Raw genomic sequence first — 20,492 nt, 5'->3', positions numbered from 1 at the left:
TAATCGAGGCAACGTTGGATGGGGGGTCCATCTTCTAGAAGGCGAGATGGAAAGGAGGAGACGTCAGCGATGGGGACTCTAGGGGATTATCAAGGGAGCAGCACAGGCCTGGTGGATGCTACCATGGCATACCTCGCACTCCTTGCCCGTCAAGTACTTGTGCGCTCTCCCTACCTCTCTCGACTCGTGATAGTGTACGGAGTACTCGCTGCTGTGTATCTGCATGTACAGGCAGCATCGCGGCTTCAGGTACGAAGGATTCGGGCTTGGGAGACGAGGGAACCAAGGAACGCGACGATGGCCTCAATTGACCCTCGAGTAACCGAGGCTGACGGCGCTATCGATAACGATTGGGCACGGCGGCAGCTTCCAGTTGTCGTTGATACCCGGAAACTGCAAGCACGATGCACTGCACTGCACTGCATACCTACCTAGTATTACCTGCCTACCTTACCTAACTTATCTACCTTACCTTGTAGTGATTGCTTCATCTCCTGATTCTGTCTCGTGCATCTGCAGACAATTCGAATCCTTCTCTCTGTTTCCTCTTCTCTCTCTCCCAATCTGCCTCATTCTCTCACTTCTCGCCTGCTGCCGTGCCTCGTACAGTCGCACTCAACCGCTCTCTCACTGCGTCTCTCGCCAGACGCGCAATGATGTGGTGCGCATGCTGTATCACTTGCTGTTCTCCGGACAGCAGGCCATTCATTAGGAGGCATTGCCTTCCAGGTTATGTAGGTAGGTACATTCACTTGCACGCGCTGCTGCACCAGTGCACATGTCGCCGTCGTCCGAGTCGCACGCTGTCCCCCGTCTCCAGACGCCTCGACAAACGGCATTCCCCCGAGGTCATCTGTCTTTCCCCTCCCTGCAGTGCAACATGTAATTATGCGGGGTGCGTTTGTGGTTGGCCTTTGAAGCCTCTCTCCCCCACATGCGCTCTATCAGGTTTCAGAGCTCGGCTGATGAGAGACGACGTCTGCTCAGCACCATGGTGGCAAATCGCGGTGTGAAGGTCAGATGGAAGAAGGGAGGATGGGAAGATGGAGAAGACGATGAGGCCAAGCAGGCCATTGCCGGATCAGCCGCCCGGAATTGAGTCCCAAATCTCAGATCTCGATATGCCCTGACGACGGCATCACGCGGTGGCCACTGCAGTCCTCGCCCAGCCCGTGATTGACACTCCTAGCCTTCAGCCCGTGGGACCGCTGCCGCTCGGATGGTCAAGGCCAGCTCGTCGCATCGCATCGTGCTGCCGGCACGACTCGCAGGTGGCGTGGAGTGGACGAATGGCTGGTCGACACACGCCATTGCTGGCACCACAGGCTATTGATGCAACGCTCGCTATTCTTATCGAGCCAACTGGGTAATATTCGCCTGGATAATGTGCTGCTGGTGGCGACGGCCTGGAGCTGGAGCTCGTCGTATTCCTGTCCTCTCGAGCCGTTGCATTTCGCTCACTGTACGATAATTGACGCGGGACAATCAGCATTGGGAATACCTGCATCTCGCCTCTGCCCTCTGCAGCTCCATCGAATGATTATGTGTGCACAGAATGACGGGCGAATGAGGCCGGCAGAGGGTAAATGCGAAAAGCGGCGCATCGCAGCATCGTTGCGAGCTTGTGATAGGCAAGGCTGAGGGACATTCGACTCCTGACGACTGCACGGCATCAGGATAGCCCAATTGCCCTCTACCATTGGTGATTATCTTGCGATACAGAATGCTACCCTGATGGACGCCCATGCTCGTGTTCCTTTTCCCTCGTCTTCTTCCCGAGCAGTCAGGCCAATGAGGCGCTGCCTCGTCAGGTCGAAGAATTTATGATTATGCAGCCGCAATGCATTGCATCTAGACCACAGTGCAAAATTCTGCATCGTCGGGCCTGGGTGCGTGTCATCAGTTCACTTGAGCGATGAATGAGGAGGAGACAACAAACCAAGACGGGCACGGGATGAAGGCCGCACATGTCGAATCGAATCCCCCGCCCCAGGTGCTATTTTCCGAGAGACACGCTCAAGCGAGCGAGTGGTCTTTGTCTTTCATGTTGCCTGGAGTTGGGCATCCATGGGGCGCCCCCATCGATCGTGCCGATGCGGATTTGCTGTTCGCTCCTTTCATCTAGCTGCAGCCACACTCTGCTGATGTGTCAACGGCCAGCCTCTTATCCTTTGGGCTGTCGTCCAATCAGCCTGCCAGCGCATTCGGCAGCGGCCAGCCTGGGTTTAGAGCGGCGCTCCGGCGGTGACTTGTTCACGCTGGTGCCACCCAAGATCCAGCGCCAAGGCCCGTGTGGTCCAGGGGAAGAGAAGGGAACAACAGGCTCTGTCATGATGAGGGAGTGAGGGAGAGAGGGAGAGAGAGAGAAAGAGAGAGAGAGCGGAAAAGCGGGAGAGATTGACAAGAGACCGACACAGCGAGACGGGCGCTCCTTTCCCACTACGGTGTAGGTCTGCCTAGACACAGCACGAAGATCTGCTGCTGTCAGGTTGGTGCTATTTCCAGTGAGGCGGCGCACCCGTTTCTCAGCCCAGAGGCTGGCAGTGGACGTGTGACTTATTTGGCGCTGTCTCGTGTGCTGTTTGTTGCGGCGCAAGCCACGCCATACTTGTACTGATTCCTACGGCCAGGCGTCTGAGACAGGGCCGGGGACTTGTTGGCTTACACCAGGGACCGCTCCGGCTGCCATGTGAAGGCCGACGACTGCACTGAGCCTCTTGGAGATGGAGTCCTTTTCCCGGACTTTGCAACAAGGTCATCATCATCATCATCCAGCATCCATATGGGGTTTGCCGACGGTGAGCGACCAAGAACTGCGCAAGTACATGGCCGAAAACGAACAAAAATCGTCTCTCCTCTCCTTTGTTTCCTCACTGCTCCATCAACTACGCAGAAACTAGCGCATGCGACAAGTGAGAGAAGTACGACATTTACGAAATCCCAGAGGCTTGGTATGAAGTCCTCTCCATCTCCATCGTGGTCTGTTGCCGGCCACGTAGCAGAGCGGGAAGCGAACCGGGGTATTGGCCCGGCCATGGGGGTTCACCTACCAGGTATTGTTACTGGCGAGCCGGGCACAGTCGGAAACGACAACGACGAGCAGCAATGCTACGGTACAGGGACATCGGGCCAGGAGAGCTGGCATGGGGAAAGACGGAGAAAAAATTGCACGCAGAACTGATGAGGAGCATAGAGAGAAGCCGCTCTGGGCATAGCATACTGCTGCTGACGCCTCGCATACATGATACTTACAAGGTGCTACCTGCTACAACCAACATCGGCGGAGCACTATGGTGTCATCGATCTCATATGTGTCAGAACGCTGTGGACGCATCTCTGGGTGATGGCCCATGGCAGCAACAGGGATAGAATCTGCACGGACAGAGAAAGAAAGTCTCTGATTACCTTACCCCAACCGCAGGGATCTATCTATCAATGGAGCAGAAGCCTCTCGACTGTTGTTGCGAGGTGCCGATACAGCGGCTCTGGGCTGCTCTCTCTCTCGGTGGCATGTAAGAGGGGGAATATGCACTCGCAAAGTTCGGCTGGTGCAGCTTGCAATGCAGAGCTGCCATGCCCGGACCAGAACGTCCCCCGAGGAAGTCAAATACCTGTACATGCGGTACGACAAGTACATGCCTTCTAGCAGTTGCAGGTCTTTGAGACCCAAGACCCAAGGGCTCTAAGCTCCTGCATCGTGCAGCCGCAGCTGCGATTGGACACAGGCGCGAATTTCGAAGCTGGACGGAAGCTGAGAGGCCGACGGCGTAGAGGAGGGTATCCATCGACCTGCGCGAGCCAGGGTCTGCCACTGAGACGGTTGAACACGCGGCTGTCGACCCTCGACCTCTATCTGCGGCTGCGGCCCATTGCGCTGGCGGCGTCGTCTCTCTAGGCCCTTCCTTGGGCCGTTGCTTGCTCGCCCACCGGCCGGGGGGGTTTGATTCGGGGCCTCTGTTTGGAGTGAAAATTCTGCTCGCTCTCTCCTTGCTTGTGCTTTGACGGCGCCGCACACTCCCCCGTATTTGCCAGCAAGCCGGTATTGGGCTGTCTGTCGAGCTGGCAACCCGCTCCCATTCGCTCAGCACACAGCCACCCGCGGGCCTTGGTCTCTACCCGGTTCACACGCCCCTCGTCCCGTTAGCCATCTCCAGGCTATGGCGTCCATTCTGGTCTCTCTCTCTCTCTCTCTCTTTCTCTCGGTGCCTCTCTATTATGCCTCCCCTACTCGTGCGTGCTTGCATGCCTTGCTGTACCTCTCTTTGGCCCAAAGGCCTGCATGCCGAACACAGTAAAGGCTCAAGAGTGGCTTGCCGCCTAAGAGATCCGCTTGGATGCAAGAGTGACTGGCGCATCCCGAAGTGAGATGACATAACGGAGGGGGTTGGCCTTTGCACATATATCACACCACGGGTGCGAGAATCATCTCACGTTTGCCAGACTCGAAGACCTCAAGGCTGGACATACGCAGCAGCAGCACCTCGACCCTTTGCCAACCAAAGACACACATTGATCCTGCACTCTAATGACGTCCCTTGCCGTCCATATTCCGAATCCTCGATAGAGCTTGCAGTTTATGTGCACAATTGCATGATTGGGTCGCTGTCGCTCTGGTCAATTCCTTGATATAAACTGCCAACACCGACTCTCACTCACCAGGAGCCAAGCTCACTTATACCAAGGCCACCCCCCCTTCCTATATCAACGACAACGATAAGACCATTTGACATCAATCATCAATCGTCTCAACAGATCAAGTCTCACTGATAACGAACAACCGTCATCCCCTCTTCTACACATTCAACCACCTCCTTCCCCTCCCTCCCATCGCACAGCAACCATCAGCAATGGCCGTCCCTACACGGAGACAGGCTCGTGCGGCGTCGAGGGCTAGTAGGACCACGGCGTCCAGCATGGCTCGTAGCAGGAATTCCACCACAGCCTCAAGCCGCTACTATGCGTCAAGTCGTCAGCACGATCAGACGTCCAGCTACGTGTCGGGTTCTTACTACGATGACTCTCGCCACTCGTCGAGGGATACGTGGGAGCGCGATACGTGGGAGGACCTGCCGCCCTCCATCGTCGACACCGGCTCAGACTCGTCCTCGTCTGTCTACACATACGACTCCGCCTACTCAGACGACCGGTCCTCCGAGTCTCACCACGACTCGGAGCATGACAAGAAGGACGCCGAGGGAGACGACTGTGACGCATCGTCGGGCATCCCGCCGTCAACGCTGCCTCCCTACAACTGCATGCCGGTGCCTGAGATCTCGGTCCGGTCCTCTGACCCCGAGACGTTCGCGCATCTCTTCCCGTCCATGGACCGCCTGTCCATCCGACATGATGACCGAACGGCCGATGGCAACATGAACCTCCGCGTCGACGCCATCGTGCCTGATCTGTCATCACGCCGTCGCCGTGCCGTCGCCATCCAGCTCTTCCACCTGCGCATGCAGGACCTTGCCAAGCGGGAATTCTCCCTGCGACGGTACTGCCGCGACTCTGGCCGCGAGGTGTGCAACTCCAAGGGGGCCAACCCCCGCCGTGAGCGCGCCACAAGCTCCTCCTCCTCCTCGCTCTCCCGCTCTGTCACCAGCGCTCTGCGAACCGTCAAGACCTCGTTCCGACGATCCAGCGGTGCCTCGGCCGAGAAGGCCGCCGCCCTTTCCACCGCTCCCAACCCTCGCCGCCCGTCAATTGGCAGCAACAACTCTTGGGGCTGCGGTGGCTCCATCTACTCCGAGGAAGCCGCTGGCTCCGACTCGGACGAGCCCAAGCTGCCCTCAGCGCGGCCCATCCCTCTCAACACGCTCAAGCTGGAGTTTAGCAACTACGCCCGCGTGGACATTGTGCGCCGCCCAGGCAAGCAGTACGACTTCCAGTGGTGGGGACACGGCTACGCATGGCGCCGGGTCATGGACAAGGCCCTGGGCAAGGCTGCCTTCCACCTGCTCCGCGATAGAGAGACGGAGCCCGTGGCCATCATCGTGCCCGAGGGCCGAAGCCCGAACCAGGTCGAGGCCGACCAGATGGCGGGCAACTGGATTCCCCCGTGCTACATGTGGATCTGCGACAAGACTGTCATTGACGCCATGACGGACGTTGCCGAGTAAGTTTCTTCTCTCTTGTCCTATCTGCTCTTGCGCAGGCCAATTCAACTAACCCGGGCCCCCTCCAGCATCATCATCGCCACCGGCCTCATGGCTCTTGTCGACGACTCCATCCTCAGCCGCTGGCCTCCCGCCAAGAAGGCCGGCACTTACACCCGTCCCGTCACGCCGGCTCGGCCCCACACGGCTCCCAGCGCAACGGCCACCACCGTCACTGCTCCTCGCATTGTCGTGAACAAGAACACCACGGTCTCTGCTCCTCATACGCGACCGAGGATGCTCGTCCACGGGCTCTTGAACAAGGCTCACACCTTGAGCCCGCTCCGCCTCAGGGGACACACCATTGTCGCCTACTAAACCCCGATATCGACAGACACACACATGACTACCAATTTTTCATACAACAAAACAGAAGACAGCCACACGACTCACAGACTCCTTGAATCACACGAAACAGCATGAACCATGAATTATGAAAACCCGATGGGATCCATATACCTCATCTTCCAATCTCTACCCACACACTCTTTCAATCTTTTCTTTGTCGAATATTCTCTCCTTTGTACAACGCCCTGACGGCCGGAAAGACAAAATTTTCTTCTTCTCTTTTTCACCTCACATTGATGACCACAACATGAGCGAGCGTCTGCATTTCTTTTGGAATTTTACTGCATTTTGATGAATACTTGGTTTTGATACATGAAGCGCAACCTTCATATTTGACGAGCGAGCGGGACGAACACAAAAACACATTTGGGAACTCTAGCGATGACTTTTTTCACTTTGCATGCATACATGGAAGCAGAAGGAGATGGACATTACATACAACGGGGCATATACAACATATACATTTCTTTGGCGTTTTCGGGACTTGGAATTGCAGATCATTTTTTTTCTTTCTCCTCCTCACCTTCAATTCTCATTCACGCAAACATTTCTTCGGGAGGTTGAAGCGCAAAAGATTGATGACATGCGCGATTTTTTCTTCTGCATGGATATTATGGGATATGGCATATGATTGATTGCATTTGCATTTTTTTCTTCTTCTTTTTGCATTTCTGGACTTGGAATTAACGTATATATGAAACATTGATAGATAGATTTGGTCGGGGAATTTTGGGACCCCTTGATTTGGATTCGAATACGAAGTTTTTCTTCATTCCATCTGATTCCATGCACATGATGCCTCTTCTTCTTCTATCGTGATATGACGTGAAAACTACCGACAGAGCCTTTCTAATATAACATGAAGATACGACCGAAACAAACAAAACACCCAGCTATGTAACCATACCGAGCAAGGAGCCCACGAAGAGGTTTCTTGAAAAAAAAAAAAAAAAAAAAAATAACATCAGACATACTCCCCTTGCGTGGCAATCCACGTTCCAAAATCCAACTTCATGAGCAGCCGGTTAATCCCCCCGACCCTCACGGGGACATACCTCTCCCCATCGCCATACTCATCCTGCACATCGACCGTCCCGTCCAGCCCCTCCCACCTCCCCAGAAACTCAACGTCCCCTTCCAGCGCCCGCAGCGCGGCGATGACGTCTTCGATGCCCCGCTGGATCTTGCCCTCTACGCCTCGCAGGAGAGCCATTGTCTGGCGCTCTTCGTGGCCGAGGTCCATGGAGGAGTCGACTACGCCTGCGTCGGTCTCGAGGTCTATGGATGTGAAGATGGAGTGTAGCCTCTGGATGTGTGTGATGAGATGGTCGATGTGGTTGAGGAGTGTGTAGAGAAGGTTGGTAAAGGTGGGCTGCGTGAGGAGAAGCCGGTGGACGAGGGTGCGGAGATACAGAGAGTGAGCGGTGGCGAGGGTTTGCGGATCGGGGGCAGGCCGTGAGAGGATTCTGGACACGTCGTTTGGGTTTGCGGCGGCGGCGTTGCTGGAGGAGCTCGGCCGCCAGTCCATTGTGGTTGTGCTGTGCTTGGCTGAATGTGCCGCTGGAGTGGCAGCGCCTGAACGACCGCCCTCTCGCCGCCTCTCTTTGCCCGTCAGCCACGTCAGGAAGCCTTCCCAGAGCCCTTCGACGATTTCAGTTTGGAAAAAGGCCTCTGTTTCGGCGAGGAAGAAGATGGCGGCGCTGGCAGTCGTCCACGAGCTTCGGAGAGCTGCTGCGCGGGCTGACCACCGCTCTCGGAGAATGCCGGCATACTCGGTTGCTCCGCGGGGGGAGGGATGATGCCGTCGTAGGGATGTAATCTTCCACAAGTCGGTGAGACGAATGTGGGCTCGGCGCATGGATAAGAGATAGGAGTTGATGCAGGAGTAGAGTTGGAGATCGGAGGGTGAAATGACCATGTCGAGCGGAGATGGGAGCTGAATGGATAGAGTTGCGGGAGTTGAAAAGAGTAGGTTTCGAAATGGCGACGACGCCAACAGCTTGGCCTCTTCGGCATTTAGGCCTGGACTAACAGTGACGGGCGGAAGAGTGGCTTTCGTGAGGTGTAATCGGAGCAGGTCTCTCGCCAGCTCCAGCAGTTCGTCTTCCTCGACTTGGTTCCGCTGCATGGCTACCAAGACGGCCCACGTCCTCGCCAAGACGGCAGAGACTTCTCCGTCTTTAACGGTAATGTTCTTCATGCTGTCCTTTTCGTGTGCCAGATTGCCCGCTCTGCGCCAGCGGTTTCGAATCCTATCGTCCGCCTCCTGGGTTAGGGCCATGGCAAACTCTCCTCTTCCGAGGAGGAAGAACTCCCGCAGCAGTTGCAGCGTCTCAATGACCTTTGCTGTGGGTAGGATCTTTTGGAGGGTATTTTGTGAGAGTGATAGCCGGATGGAGACAATCGTCCTCGCGAACGTCGCGCCGTTGACGGGAAACGACAGGCTGGCCAGCTCTTGCAGCTTGGTCGACAGATGATCGAGCCCTCCCATGCCTGAGTCGACCGTGGCTCTGACACGGGTGTGGTTCAGCGATTTGCCGATGAATAGCATCGATGCCGCTGTAGCTGGCGTGACGAACCCCGGCAGCAGTTCTGGTTCGTAGATGTACTATACCACCAAGTCAGACAGTCAAAATCCAAGCTCGAAGTAAGAGCTGCATACCTCGGCAGTCCCGTCCACCTTCTGGATGAAAAAGTCGTCGCCTCCCAGGTTCGGCAGTCTTCCATAGAGAACCCAAGCCGACACCTGCTTTAGCCACGCAGTCTCCGCAACCTTGACCAAGCTCATGGCCGCCTCTTCGACGTCCGAATACCCGCTAAGCAGCTCGGTGCGCAGGCGGTTCATGATTTGCGAACCCCGACAGGCACCCTTTTCGTCCTTGGTCATCATGAACTGGACGATATCCCAGAGCCATTCAAACAGCCGCGTCCACTGCGTAAACTCGCCCATGACGGCCGTCAGAGGCACGATATTGTATTCGCCCACCAGGTCAGGGTCCTCCTTGAGGATGCTCTCCTCCACCTCGAGAATCTTGCGCTGAAAGGCAGACAAGTGTATCGACTGTATCGCCGTCCCCACGGCCCGACATATCGGCGACGGATGCGCGCCGGCAATCTGGCCGGCGTACTTGATGAGCTTGATGTGGATGTCGCTCAGATGCGCTGCCTGCGCGAGCAGCTGCCGTTCCGAGGGCGTGACGCCAGATGCAGATCCCGACTCGGCAGCTCCGGCTCGGAGGAGAGGCGACGGATGGCCCGAGAGCGAGAGGAGGATTTCGTGGAGCATGGCTCTGGTTTGGAAGATCTGGACCTCCTTCTGGCCTTTCGGGCCCTGAGCGAGTCGCTGATGCGGTGAACGATAAGAATGACGACGCCCAGCAGCTCAAAGCGGCACATTGATTGCTCTTGAAGTGCGAGGATTGGTGTTTATATCGAGGGACGGACGCTGTTCGTTCGGTGATGGAGGGGGTTTCAAGCCGGACGAGGGCGGAAGAGCTGGCGAAGCATTCGAGGTGGGAGCAATTGCAGGCGGGGGCGCTCGGAGTGAGGCCTGGAAGACGTATTCAGAGCTTGAGGCCTGTTCAGAGATTGAAACCTCGCGATTGTCGCATGGTGAATAGTAGGAGGTTGATGTAGAGAGAAGAAAAGCGCCTCTCCGACGCGGTTGTTGGTGGAAGCTCTCCGGATTGACAGGGAAGCTTCGGTGATTGTGCCGTCATCGCCACGTGGGCACGTGATGCGACTCTGCTGCACGCCCATATTGCTGTTGCAGCTGTACTCGTACCAGATGTCTCTGGTGAACAGGAATTATTGCTTCAATTACTCACACGATTTACTACCTGAACTATCTTTTTGTTTCCATCAATTCCCACAAGAAGTCGCAAAGTTGGCCGTTTCTCATGTCGGTGGTATCTCGGTACCAAGTCATAAGGTACATGTGTAAGGTAAGGAGGTAGGTAGGTGCTAACACAAAGAACAAAGACTCAAAACGCACAACAATGATATTCTCAAGTCGCATCACCAGGTCGCCTTCTTCCCATTGCCATTGCCGTTGCCATTGCCATTGCCATTTCCCTTTCCGTTGCCATTCCCACTCCATTCCTTTGCCCCTGGGACATTGACGTCTCCGCCATAGGTGTTGTGTATCGTGCTCGATTCGCCGTTTCCATTGCCTCCGGAGACAACAGCTCCATTCGTCCCGTTGTTGTCGCCGCCAACGATAATCTGCCCGCCTCCCTTGACCTTGCCGACCACCATACCCTTGGCGACGCTCTTGAGAATGGCGCGGCGAGAGACGCCAGTCACGTCAATGTACACAAGGCCGACATTCTTGAACCCGCTGCCGAGGTTTCGAGATAGCTCCCCAGCTTCAGGGCCCCAGCGATGACCAACGACCGTGGACATGCTCGAAGTCGTCCCGGAAAGCAACGTCTTTCCAGCCTGCTCCATGCCGTCGACAACCGTGTTGAAGGCCATCAAACTCTTGTTGAGCACGCCCGGCTTGTACGTCTCAATGACGTTTCCATCCTTGTCGTAGCCCCGAGCCTTGCCGTCCTTTCGCTTAGACATGCCGGCACCAAAGTTCTGGGCAAACTGGTTGATGGAGCCAATCGTCTGCGCCGACAGGGTCGCGACCTTGTTCGAGTAGTGGTTGATGCGGCGGATATGGTCGTGCGTTGTGGGGGCAAACGTCATGGGCTTTGCGGCAGGCTTGGTGGCCTTTGTGAAGTTGTCGGCCTGGTTCTGCAGTGCCTTTGCGACATAGTCGGATGTGGTGATGAGCAGCCGCGAGGCTTTGGAGGCTGACGAGACAATGGTTGATTTCTTGTAGGCGGGGTGCATGGTGTCTTCGATGTAGTCGTACGCGGGCTGGACGGAGATGTTCTGACTGCCATCGGCGGGCAGGATGATTTCCACGGGTTCTAAGGGCAAGTGTGTCAGTGGGCTGGATATCATCAAGACACGTCAGAAAAGTGTGAGAGGATTTACGCACCTTTGGAACCGGGCTTGATGGCGCTGTCCTCGACGACATTGAAGCCTTCGCTCAGCTCGCCCATAACGCTACCATCCTCCTCATCGATAAGCACAATCCTCCCCGGTACGTGGGAGCTGGGGCTCCCCTGAGCATAGCCCTGGCCGGGATCAAAGTTGGCCGGATTGTAGGCGGGAGGCTCGTCCCTGCCCGCCTCTCTGGCCTTTGCCCTGGCCGCATCGGACGGCTTGCGCTGGGCAGACGGGCGCTTCTCCGGAGGGGGCGCCGGGGCTCGCTCGAGAAAGGCGGTGCACTGCGCAAGAATGGTCTCAAAGGTGTCGACATCCTCCTGGACGCCGGGCCGGCTGCCGACGACGGGGAACTCGAGGCGGGTGAAGGCGCCGTTGCCGGGGCCGAGGTCCCAGCGCGGGATCAGGTAGCTGCTGGGGGGCTGGTGGTAGATCTGCGTGGTCGCGGGCAGGGGGAGGTCCAGCTCGGGCGGCAGATGCAGGTGGAGGTAGAAGTCCTGCTCGCCGTTGCCGACGCCGGTCGGGTCGGCGAAGCCAGACGAGGTCGGGACCATGAGCAGCGACAGGGTCTGGGGGCCGGAGGGCGTCAGGGACTGCTCGACGCCATTGGCGATGTGGTAGGCCTTGATGCCCTCGACCGAGTAGAGCAGCTTGGGGTCCTGGAAGGGGGGAGGAGTGGTTGGTTAGCTGTGATGGGGATATTCTTGCTGTACAAGGGACGAGACAAACATTATGTGAAGAAGCCATGGCGGCGATGAGGATGATTGTATGTACTAGACTAGTAGAAGTGGCACAGTAGGAGGAGGAGAGGAGGAGAGAGGTGTAACGAGGGAGAGGAGTATAAGCTGATTGCGATGCGATCAAATGCGATGCGATCAACTGCAAGGTGATGTGATGACGCGGGGTTGACTGCTGCAGGCAATTTAGGCGGGGGGTTTGTCACTGTTAAACCCCTGTTTGTGATGACTCGGTTGACAAAAAGTGGCAGCACCAACAGACAAAGAGACAGGATCAATGACTGAGAGAATATTAAATGGTCAAGTTCATGATAGATTGGCCTCATCCTGACTTTATCCTGAGCAGCGCCGCCATCACATGCAAACGTCATCACGGCGCCTCGTGGTTGGCCACCCAAGCGCCGGCTGGCGGTGATTTGCTGGCTGCGTCACCCATTCGCCACCGGCGCAAGGCACAAGCGGCGCTAAGTTAAGCTTCTACAGGTTCTACAGGCGCTACGCTTTAGCGCCTCGCGTCTCCGTTTCAGTGGCTGTTCCAGGGGATGTCCGCTAAAGCCATCCATGTATCTACGGGCACTCAATCCACCTTATCTCCACCTGCATCTTTCAACCTTCGAATTTCACATCACAAACCAGAGTCAACCATTTGAGGTGCTCAATAACAACAACACAAATACCCTCTCGAATTCGATGCCTCTGCCACCATCGTTAATCAGCGTCTTGCCAGCACCTTGCCGTGCTTATTCACCACCACAATCGGCAGCCTCCGCCCGCGCAGCACCGCCCGATTCACGACGCCCTCGTCGTCCCAGCCAAAGTCCACCGTTCCGCCTCCTCTCAGACTCCCGCCCCTGACGCTTCCACCAGCCCATTCCCTGGGAATCGCCGGCCCGAGAATCACCTTCTGGACGCTGTCGTCTCCCCATCTCTTGGGCAGGTCCGTGTACAGCATCGCCAGCGCATTCGCCGACAGCCCAAAGTTGGCGTCGATCTGGAAGGGCAGCGTCACCTCGTACGGCCAGCTGCCCGTCGTGTACACGGACAGTCCGTTGGCTGCAAAGTTCATGTCGATGGTGTACTTGAGCTCCTTGTAGGCCTCGTCGACGACGCCCAGCTGGCCCCAGCAGGCGCCGCGCCAGACCTTTTCCCAGCCCGTGTTGGAGTCCTCGGTGCCGTTGCCGCGCGAGTAGAGGCTTGTGGCGACGGCGTCCATGACGGTCTTGTTGTCCGCGTGGGCGCTGGAGATGACATAGCCGGGGTAGAAGCCGTACAGGTGAGACAGATGGCGGTGCGTGTTGTTCTTGACGTCAATGTCCATCTTCCATTCTGCAAGGGTTCAGTCAGCCTCTGCTTCTACTACGGCTATTGGAATAGCTATGCCAACACTTGCCTTGGATCTGGCCCCAGCTTCCGACGTGGACACCGGGATCCAGTCTGCTGTACGACGCCTTGACTCGCTTCAAAAAGGTCGTGTCCTTGTCGCCCGCGGCGTCCCAGTCCTTGATGATGTGGTCAAACAGCTCCCAGATGACCTGTTGGAACTGAGAGCATCCGAAAGTCTGCCGTGGCATGTGTCAACATGATCATATCGAGTAACGATCCAGGAGTTTGAAGCAACATACCGTCGGGCCTTGCTCAGGAGAGTTGCAAGGGTTGGCAACCAGTGTGCCGTCGTTGAAGTACCTGTCCTGCACCAGCATGTCCACCCAGAAGCTGGCCACGCCCTTCATCATGGGGTATCCGACAGAGGCGTACCACTTCTCGTCGCGGCCATAGTCGTAGCGGTCCCAGACGTGAGCCACTGTTGATCTGATCAGCAGACAGTCCGTGATATCTCAGATGGCAACTTACTCATCCAGGCAATGTCATGAGCAACGTTGGACCAGGTGGCATCATTCATCTGTCTATCTAACAGTCAGAAGCTGCACAAAAGATCCGACATTTCAACTCACCCAGTGTGGCCAAAGGTGTTGAGGTTCGTAAAGGCCACCCATCCGCTGACGTTGTACCACAGACGAGCCGACTCTGTCCCGCGAGGAACCCAGGTGTAAGTCATAAAGTCCCACAGAGGATCGGTCAAGCCGCCCAAGCCCATCTTTTCGACGTGCCAGTGATTCCTCGAGCCTTGGTCAGCACATGTCACTGCCCAGGTAATGATCTTGGAGATCCGGCACTTACATCTGCACATTCACGTCAATGTGATAGTCGGAGCTCCACGCCGGATTCCCATCCGGAGCCCACGAACCCTGCAGATTCGGGGGCAGCGATCCAGGCCGTGACGAAGCGATGAACATGTACTTTCCATAGTCGATCAGCAAGTTCTCGACAAAGGGATCGCCCTTGTCCGTCTTGTAGTTGGTGAGCAGGTCAGTCGTGTCGACACTGGCCGAGTGATGGGGATCAGGCAGGTCCAGGGTGAACTTGTTGAACCACTCGCCGTGATCCTTCACATGTCTCTGCAAGACGGTGTTGTAGCTCTTCTTGGAAACCGCCTTGATCGTCTTCAAGACCCCAGGATACGGATCAACACCCCTGAAGGAGTAGTTGTGCGCAGCATTGCCCTTCTTGGGATCATACTCTGTCCCCGAAGCCACCACAACAGTAACCGACTTTGCCTTGTTCGCGTGAACAACGATTTGTTTATTGTTGTTGCATGAAGTCTTTACGCCGCTGGAAGACAGAACATGAGCCTGGGCATCAAACTTCATGCCAATGAGGCCCTCGCCCTCGTCGGCCACGGTCCGTCCGCTCAGATGAACGCCGTCGGTGGAACATGTGACGGCGGAGGGAGGATTGGTGCGGTAGTTGTCGACGAGGCCGACTGTGATCTGAGGGAGGGGCTTGTTGGAGGAGACGTGGTAGACGCAGACTTGGTCCGGAAAGGAGCAGAACTGGACACTTCAGGGGCCAAGTTAGCATGGACATGGACTGGCGACCTCGAGTTTATGTTTTGACTGTGGCAACACACGTAGAGAAAGAAGCTCCATTGGCGGTAAAGTCGGCGCTGTGCAATGCCGTTTGCAAGTCCAGCGTCCTCTTGTACTTGGGGTAGTGGCTGACGCCCGCAATGGAGACGGTGAGGTTCGCGAGGGCTTCGTAGGAGCCGTAGTCTTCTGTTCCGCCATACAGAGCAGATTCATCTGCCGAATTTTGTTCATGATTGTCAATCTAACGGTCTTTGATACGTGTTTGTCTGACGTGGGAAGCATAGATTTACCTCCCGTTCCGTTCTGGAAGATGGCCTCTTGGATCCCGGGTAAGAAGTGCGCCAGCGAAGACGAGGGGTTTCCTCCCGTGTAACTCTGACAATTGAAGCATCTCATTCAGCATCATATGCCCCAAGATGAGGTAGCTGCAATACAAGCAAGAGCGTATTCTCACCGAGTTTGCAAACGGTCCCCCGCGCCAGAGACTGTCGTCGTTGAGGCAGAGCAAGTCGTTTCCGGGTATCCCCAGCGGCAGGCCTTAGTGCAAACGCTGTGTAAGCCAAAGAAACATCAATGGCCAGCCGTCATCCCTATCCTCGAGTTGAACAAACAAACCTCCTTGTCTTCCGTTGCCGATGGTGTATGCCGTCATCAGGACATTGCCCGGATCAGCCGGTTTGAAAGTCCAAAACTTGCGCGCTGCGACGCCGGTCTGGCTCATGGCCAGCACGGCCACAACGGCGACCTTTTTCATGATGAATTGAGCTTTTCAGGCCTGTGGTCCTCAAGGATGGAGGAAGTTGTTCTCATGAGATGAGATATACTTCTGAAAGATCTGCCATCACGACGTTTTATATGTGTATACATAGATCGCCTCAACCCGACGGGTATTTGGAACGGCTGCTGCGGGGGATCACCATACACACAAAATAACACTCCATGCTGGGCCAACTTGCCCCCTTCTCCACGTATGCCAAGTACAGTATGTATGTATGTATTACCACAAAGTATTTCTATCCCGGGAGAAACTCTGGGGAACCATGCTGTAAGGTCTCACATCACGGTACTACTAGAAAAAAGAACCTCTCATAGCTTGAAAACTGGGTCTCGGCATATTGTCCCTCCTTGAAAGCAAACAAAGGGCCTGGCTGGATCGACATCTAACATTGACACAAATTCCCCGCCGTCCGGGGGGCCCATGGAGTCAAGTGTCCGTGTCGAGTGGTTCAACTTTATGCGGGGGAAGTCAAGGACAACAAGGGTTCTTCTAGCAGCATTTTTTCTCCCCATGCCGTCTGGGGAAATTCCCGGGCCAAGACATATGGGATTCTGTGTTGTTTATATGGACCAGAAGTCTGTTTAGTACCGCAATAAGGAGGTGGAAGAGGAGGAGGAGCATCTGAGTTTGTAGGGATCTTTTGGCATACTAGGGGATGAATCAGCCCTGCATTGGTGGATCGGTTGATGCAGGTCTGGGGTGGCCGGTTCCTGGGGAGCGTCGGATTAGGGTCTGGGTTAAGCCGTAGGGTGAACTTGATTGCGCTTCGGACTTGGATGGCCCTGGAGTAGGACCTGTACTAGTATCTCTCACGATTTGGCCTTGTGATGCTGAGTGGCACAGGGAGTTGTGACGTCACTGTTGGACGATTGTGTAGTTAGGCAGAGGAAGCTATCGTGAAGTGCTGTGAGGAGAATCGAGTGGCCACTGCTGTCATATCATATGCCTCTGGAGGAGGGCAGATGGAGAGAGATTGTGATGGTGAAAGCTCTTGGAAGCAAGCCCAATTCAATGAATCAAGCAGTATATATCAAGAAGAGTGAGGAGGTTCCAGCAGGTTACAACACGGCAGTGTGAGCTGCGTTTGAACAATATGCGTGCATTCGTATATCGTGAACTAATTGCTGCAAAGAACATGCCTGGGGCTGCTTCATGACTGTCATGATACTCGAGGGGGAAAAAAAGGGACGGCGCTGGTATACCATCATATAACCCCATCCCAATCTCGTTTCGTCCTCCTCATTATCCGTCCTCCAATGCCAGGTCATACTTATCATATAATGTCATGATACTCATCATCATCATCTCCTACAACCAACCACCCCCCCTTTTATCCCTCACCGTCACCTCCCCATTCTACCTACGACACAACTGCCTCCTCCCCTCGCCCTCCCCCTCTCCCCTCCTCCTCCTCCTCCATCCTCCTCTCAAAGTTCGTCTTGCACTTGTGCCGGCACTCTGCGCACGGCTTCGAGTCCACGACGTACGTCAGCTCCACCATCCAGCCCAGCAGGTCCCGATACGGACACTTCCAGTCCGGCGCCGCGTCCTCGCCAAACTTGTCCTTGCGCCGCTCGCACGTCGTCCCCGAGTCCGGCACGGGCGCCTGCTTGGCCGTCTGGTGGCGCCACATGCCGTCCCAGAAGACGATGCGGTTGCGGGCCAGGGCGCAGTCCTTTTCGTACGGGCACGGGCAGAGGACGTGGCACCAGAAAAAGGTGCACATCTTTTGGGCTGGGCTTCTGACTGCCCTTTTGGCGGTCTTTTTCGTTGTCGATATTGTTGGCCCTGGGCGGGTTTGTTTTGGCCTCTTTTTTTTTTTTATTTGTCGGGATTGATCGGGGGTGAATGAATATCTGGGCAATTAGCCTATTTGCCTGCTGCTGGTGGTGCTGCTGCTGTCCGAGTTGGCGTGCGGGGCGATGGCGAGTCGCTGCGGGAGTTGCCGTGACATTCCCTTTGAGGATTCTCTTATGGATGTCAGGAGTGATAATATGTAGTCTGAACGGAAAACTGTCTGTTGTTTTGATGCTGCATATGAGGGTTTGTGTAAGAGGATGTGGTTTGTGAAGAGAGTGTTGCGATAGCCCTCAGGAAACAAAAGGGGGGGCGAAGTGAGGAAGAAGGAGGCTGTGGCGGTTGGTTCCAAGGCAAAGGGCAAAGGGGAAATGATTGACGATGCAGAAACCGCCCGCAAGGCGTCCAGCTTGTTTTGCAAGGCGGCAAAGTTGCATCGTTTTTATCGCATTGGATCTTGAACTTATTATTGGGCTACATTGTATGTACATGCGAGCTATGGGCGGCAGAGGCCAACAGCGTTGAAATGCCATGTAGTCACCGAGGCGGCTACATGTATATAGGCACCAGGGTGGAAAGGAAACGGATGGAAATCAAGACGGCTCAGTGCTGGATCGAGGAATATTAGGGGCATCAGGTCCATCTGCTGCCCGTAGGTCTGGAAAGCAAAGATTCGAATGCGCTGAAATGAAGGGAAGAAACGCCATCTGGCTCTCCCTCTTTGTCTGCCAAATCTCAAAGGAGTAGGTAGATGAGACATGGACACACACACGTCAGGACGTATTGGCTGTGGAACTGAGGCTTTTTCAACCAGCTGAAGGCTAAATATAGCATCAGGATCGCAGAGCCTTGATTGAGGGTTATTATGCTGCGTGGAACGATGGGGATGAATGGATGGGCAGAGGATGCTTGCATGAGCTGCGGATACAGGCTACTGCACGTGTAGAGTCGCATTGCCAAACCCACTCACAGGGAATGGAGTCTCGTACCTCGGCAATACCTAGTATAGGTAGGTAGGTAGGTAAAGTAGATGGTGCTATAGAGCATGACAAAGGTGCAATGATGAGCTCTCTTCTTCTATGGAAGACTAGCTAAAGAGAAAGAGAAAGAAAGGAAAACAAACAAACGGCTATAAACGCATCACGGGCCTAAGGCCTGTGGTGTTGTGGGGTGGTCCTGAGTCATCAGGTGGGGACCACTCAACAGAGCACATGATCCAATAAGAAACAGAACATCAACAGCCTCATGTTTTGCTCATGATCGATAACTGACAACTGGCTCGCACGCTCAACGAATCCTATGCTCAAACAGCGGTTTGTTGCTATAAACACATCGCGACCCCCGAGGCCCCCCCCCCCCCCCCCCCCCCCCCCCCCCTCAAAGAGCAGGCGTATCGGCATACTCGTTAAAGGCAACATCACGCTCGCCCGCAACCCCCAACTCATCCACCACCTTGCGAATCTCCTCCGCCTCCTCCGCCGTCAAGCGCACATCCTGCGCCCCAAAGTTGTCCTCCAGATACTTGATCTTCTTGGTGCCCGGGATGGGCAAGATGTCATCCCCCTGAGCGAGCAGCCACGCCAGCGCCAGCTGCGACAGGCTGCACCCTTTCCTCTGCGCAACCTCCTTGAACTTGTCCACCAGCTGCAGGTTCTTCTTGAGGTTGTCGTCCTTGAACTGCGTCAGGTTCTTGCGGTAGTCGCCGGCGTCCAGCTCCGACGTCGACGTGTACTGGCCCGTCAGGATGCCCCGGCCCAGGGGCGAGTAGGCGACCGTGGCCACGCCGAGCTCGCGGCACGCCCGGAGCAGGTGCTTGGACTTGGGGCCCTCGATTTCCCGGGCCCACGGGTGGTACTCGACTTGCACGGCCGAGATGGGGTGCACGGCGTGGGCTCGGCGGAGGCTGTCGCCCGAGATTTCGGAGAAGCCGAGGTACTTGATCTTGCCCTCGCTGTTTTTGATTCTCGTTCAGCCAGAGTTGTTCATAGATGGGATATAAACTGAGGAGGAGGAAGAAGAAGAGGAAGAAGAAAAAGAAGGAGAAGAGGTGGAGGAGAAAAGCTTACTTCTTCAGCTCAACCATGGCCTGGACAGTCTTCTCAATGGGCGTCTTGGTGTCCACCCGGTGACAGTAGTACAGATCAATGTAGTCGACCCCCAGGCGCTTCAGGCTCCTCGCGCAGGCCTCCTTGGCGTACTCCGGAGTGCTGTTGACGCTGCCCGTATACGTCCCGTCAGGCTTGGTCTCAACGTTGATGCCAAACTTGGTGGCTATGAAGATGTCCGCGCGGCGTTCGGGATGCAGCTTCAGCCACTTGCCAATGAGATCCTCCGAGTCTCCGTAGACGTCGGAGGTGTCCCAGTGGGTGCATCCGAGCTCCCAGGCCCGATCGAGCACGGCCAGGCGCTCCTCGTCACCGCTGAGGTGCGTCTCACGTTAGACCGGGTTTCAGATACTTATAGAAACTTGTGTCCTCCGGAACGGAGTAGAGAAAGGAAGAGAGAGTGTGTGAGTGGATATCTTACCCGGTTGCACCGTAGCAGGCGATGCCGATGCCCATGAGGCCGAAGCCAATTGCAGGGATTTCGGGGCCGTTTTTGCCCAGCTTGCGAGTAAGGGTGGCAGGCATCTTGAAGGGAGTTGATTGTAAGACTGTGGGAAGCTTTAGAAGTGTTGATATTGATGGTGGTTGTTAGATCTGTTGATGAAAATTGTGATATACCATCAGGACAGCATCTACGTAGGTAAGGT

General features: G+C 55.6%; 6 protein-coding genes across 6 annotated transcripts; 1 reads left to right on the top strand and 5 right to left on the bottom strand.

Moving 5' to 3' along the window:
* Window positions 1-4,797: 4,797 nt before the first annotated feature.
* Window positions 4,798-6,470, top strand: TRIREDRAFT_123648 (uncharacterized protein; the record flags this gene model as incomplete). The annotated part of the gene is made up of 2 exons (XM_006968620.1): window positions 4,798-6,112; window positions 6,152-6,470. The coding sequence occupies exons 1-2, from the start codon at window positions 4,848-4,850 to the stop codon at window positions 6,468-6,470; spliced, it is 1,584 nt and encodes a 527-aa protein (XP_006968682.1). The 5' UTR covers window positions 4,798-4,847.
* Window positions 6,471-7,464: 994 nt separating this feature from the next.
* On the bottom strand, window positions 7,465-10,098 carry TRIREDRAFT_81416 (Hypothetical protein; the record flags this gene model as incomplete). The annotated part of the gene is made up of 2 exons (XM_006968562.1): window positions 9,163-10,098; window positions 7,465-9,108 (listed from the first exon to the last, which is right to left on the bottom strand). Exons 1-2 carry the CDS (start codon window positions 9,784-9,786, stop codon window positions 7,465-7,467), a joined length of 2,268 nt encoding a protein of 755 aa, XP_006968624.1. The 5' UTR covers window positions 9,787-10,098.
* Window positions 10,099-10,517: 419 nt separating this feature from the next.
* TRIREDRAFT_68130 (uncharacterized protein) lies at window positions 10,518-12,160 on the bottom strand (the record flags this gene model as incomplete). Its single annotated transcript, XM_006968561.1, has 2 exons — window positions 10,518-11,422; window positions 11,494-12,160. Coding segments are annotated over 2 exons (1,572 nt in total), but the record flags the coding sequence as incomplete, so codon positions are not given.
* Window positions 12,161-12,950: 790 nt separating this feature from the next.
* On the bottom strand, window positions 12,951-15,919 carry TRIREDRAFT_111138 (uncharacterized protein; the record flags this gene model as incomplete). The annotated part of the gene is made up of 8 exons (XM_006968560.1): window positions 12,951-13,556; window positions 13,654-13,770; window positions 13,861-14,039; window positions 14,090-14,142; window positions 14,191-14,355; window positions 14,417-15,136; window positions 15,207-15,378; window positions 15,781-15,919. The coding sequence occupies 8 exons, from the start codon at window positions 15,917-15,919 to the stop codon at window positions 12,951-12,953; spliced, it is 2,151 nt and encodes a 716-aa protein (XP_006968622.1).
* A 1,384-nt stretch (window positions 15,920-17,303) lies between these two features.
* TRIREDRAFT_111137 (uncharacterized protein) lies at window positions 17,304-17,669 on the bottom strand (the record flags this gene model as incomplete). Its single annotated transcript, XM_006968559.1, has 1 exon — window positions 17,304-17,669. The coding sequence occupies one exon, from the start codon at window positions 17,667-17,669 to the stop codon at window positions 17,304-17,306; it is 366 nt and encodes a 121-aa protein (XP_006968621.1).
* Window positions 17,670-19,117: 1,448 nt separating this feature from the next.
* TRIREDRAFT_5502 (uncharacterized protein) lies at window positions 19,118-20,370 on the bottom strand (the record flags this gene model as incomplete). Its single annotated transcript, XM_006968501.1, has 3 exons — window positions 19,118-19,691; window positions 19,807-20,160; window positions 20,267-20,370. 3 exons carry the CDS (start codon window positions 20,368-20,370, stop codon window positions 19,118-19,120), a joined length of 1,032 nt encoding a protein of 343 aa, XP_006968563.1.
* Between the last annotated feature and the right edge of the window lie 122 nt (window positions 20,371-20,492).

Source organism: Trichoderma reesei, assembly GCF_000167675.1.
Source record: "Trichoderma reesei QM6a unplaced genomic scaffold TRIREscaffold_24, whole genome shotgun sequence".
NCBI lineage: Eukaryota > Fungi > Ascomycota > Sordariomycetes > Hypocreales > Hypocreaceae > Trichoderma > Trichoderma reesei.
The sequence above is the reverse complement of the archived record's forward strand: the minus strand, read 5'-3'. Positions and strand labels throughout refer to the sequence as shown.